General features: G+C 57.7%; 1 protein-coding gene across 1 annotated transcript in view; it reads right to left on the bottom strand.

Moving 5' to 3' along the window:
- ACA1_028960 (nucleotide exchange factor RasGEF, putative) overlaps positions 1 to 313 on the bottom strand; it is a gene marked incomplete at both ends in the record, with an annotated part of 4,287 nt that extends 3,974 nt beyond the window's left edge. Inside the window, one exon of the mRNA XM_004338400.1 lies at positions 19 to 313. Within this exon, the coding sequence (XP_004338448.1) occupies positions 19 to 313 (295 nt within the window). The remainder of the gene's footprint in view (positions 1 to 18) is intronic.
- Positions 314 to 627: the final 314 nt, after the last annotated feature.

Below are 627 nucleotides of genomic sequence, written 5' to 3'. Positions count from 1 at the left end.
CGACGATCGTCGACGTACTGATGGCGTTCTTGGTGGAGCCGATAAGGTTGAGTACGGCGGTGGAGCACTCTCGGCCCGCGTTTTTGAGGAGGTTCAGCTGAAGTCGCTTGGCCTGTACGCTGGTGTTGGGGGCGCTGTTGATGAGGTCCACCAGAGTGGCGGTGTCCTTGGCGGCGGCCTTGGCGGTCTGGATCACGGTCTTCTCCAGCTCCTCTTGCGATCGCGGCTGGTTCACGAGGGCCGACAGCTCTTTGCTATGCTGGACGATCGAGAGGGCCACCTCTTCGACCTGCCGACAGAGCCTGTCAAGCATGTGGTCCGTCGCCAGGGGGCTATTCGTCCCCGACGAAGAGCCAGGAGATGGTGCGGGGGCTTGCATGGTGTTGATGATGTGGAGCTCGTCGATGATGAAGAGGTCGTGCGATGGGTTGCTGATGCGATTCGATGTTGATGACGATGATCCCCTTCACCTTTCACTTCCCCCCTGATTATAGTAATTAACTTCTGTCCTCTTCTCCCGAGGGCCTTCTCCTTCTTCTTCCTTCTCTCCTTCAAGGCGCCTTCCAACAACACAGCCGGCCAAAGTAGCTACTTGGTCACCAAGCCCGCTGTAGAGTTGTTGCGATT

Source organism: Acanthamoeba castellanii (genome assembly GCF_000313135.1).
Source record: "Acanthamoeba castellanii str. Neff unplaced genomic scaffold scf7180000084473, whole genome shotgun sequence".
Lineage (NCBI taxonomy): Eukaryota > Discosea > Longamoebia > Acanthamoebidae > Acanthamoeba > Acanthamoeba castellanii.
The sequence above is the reverse complement of the archived record's forward strand: the minus strand, read 5'-3'. Positions and strand labels throughout refer to the sequence as shown.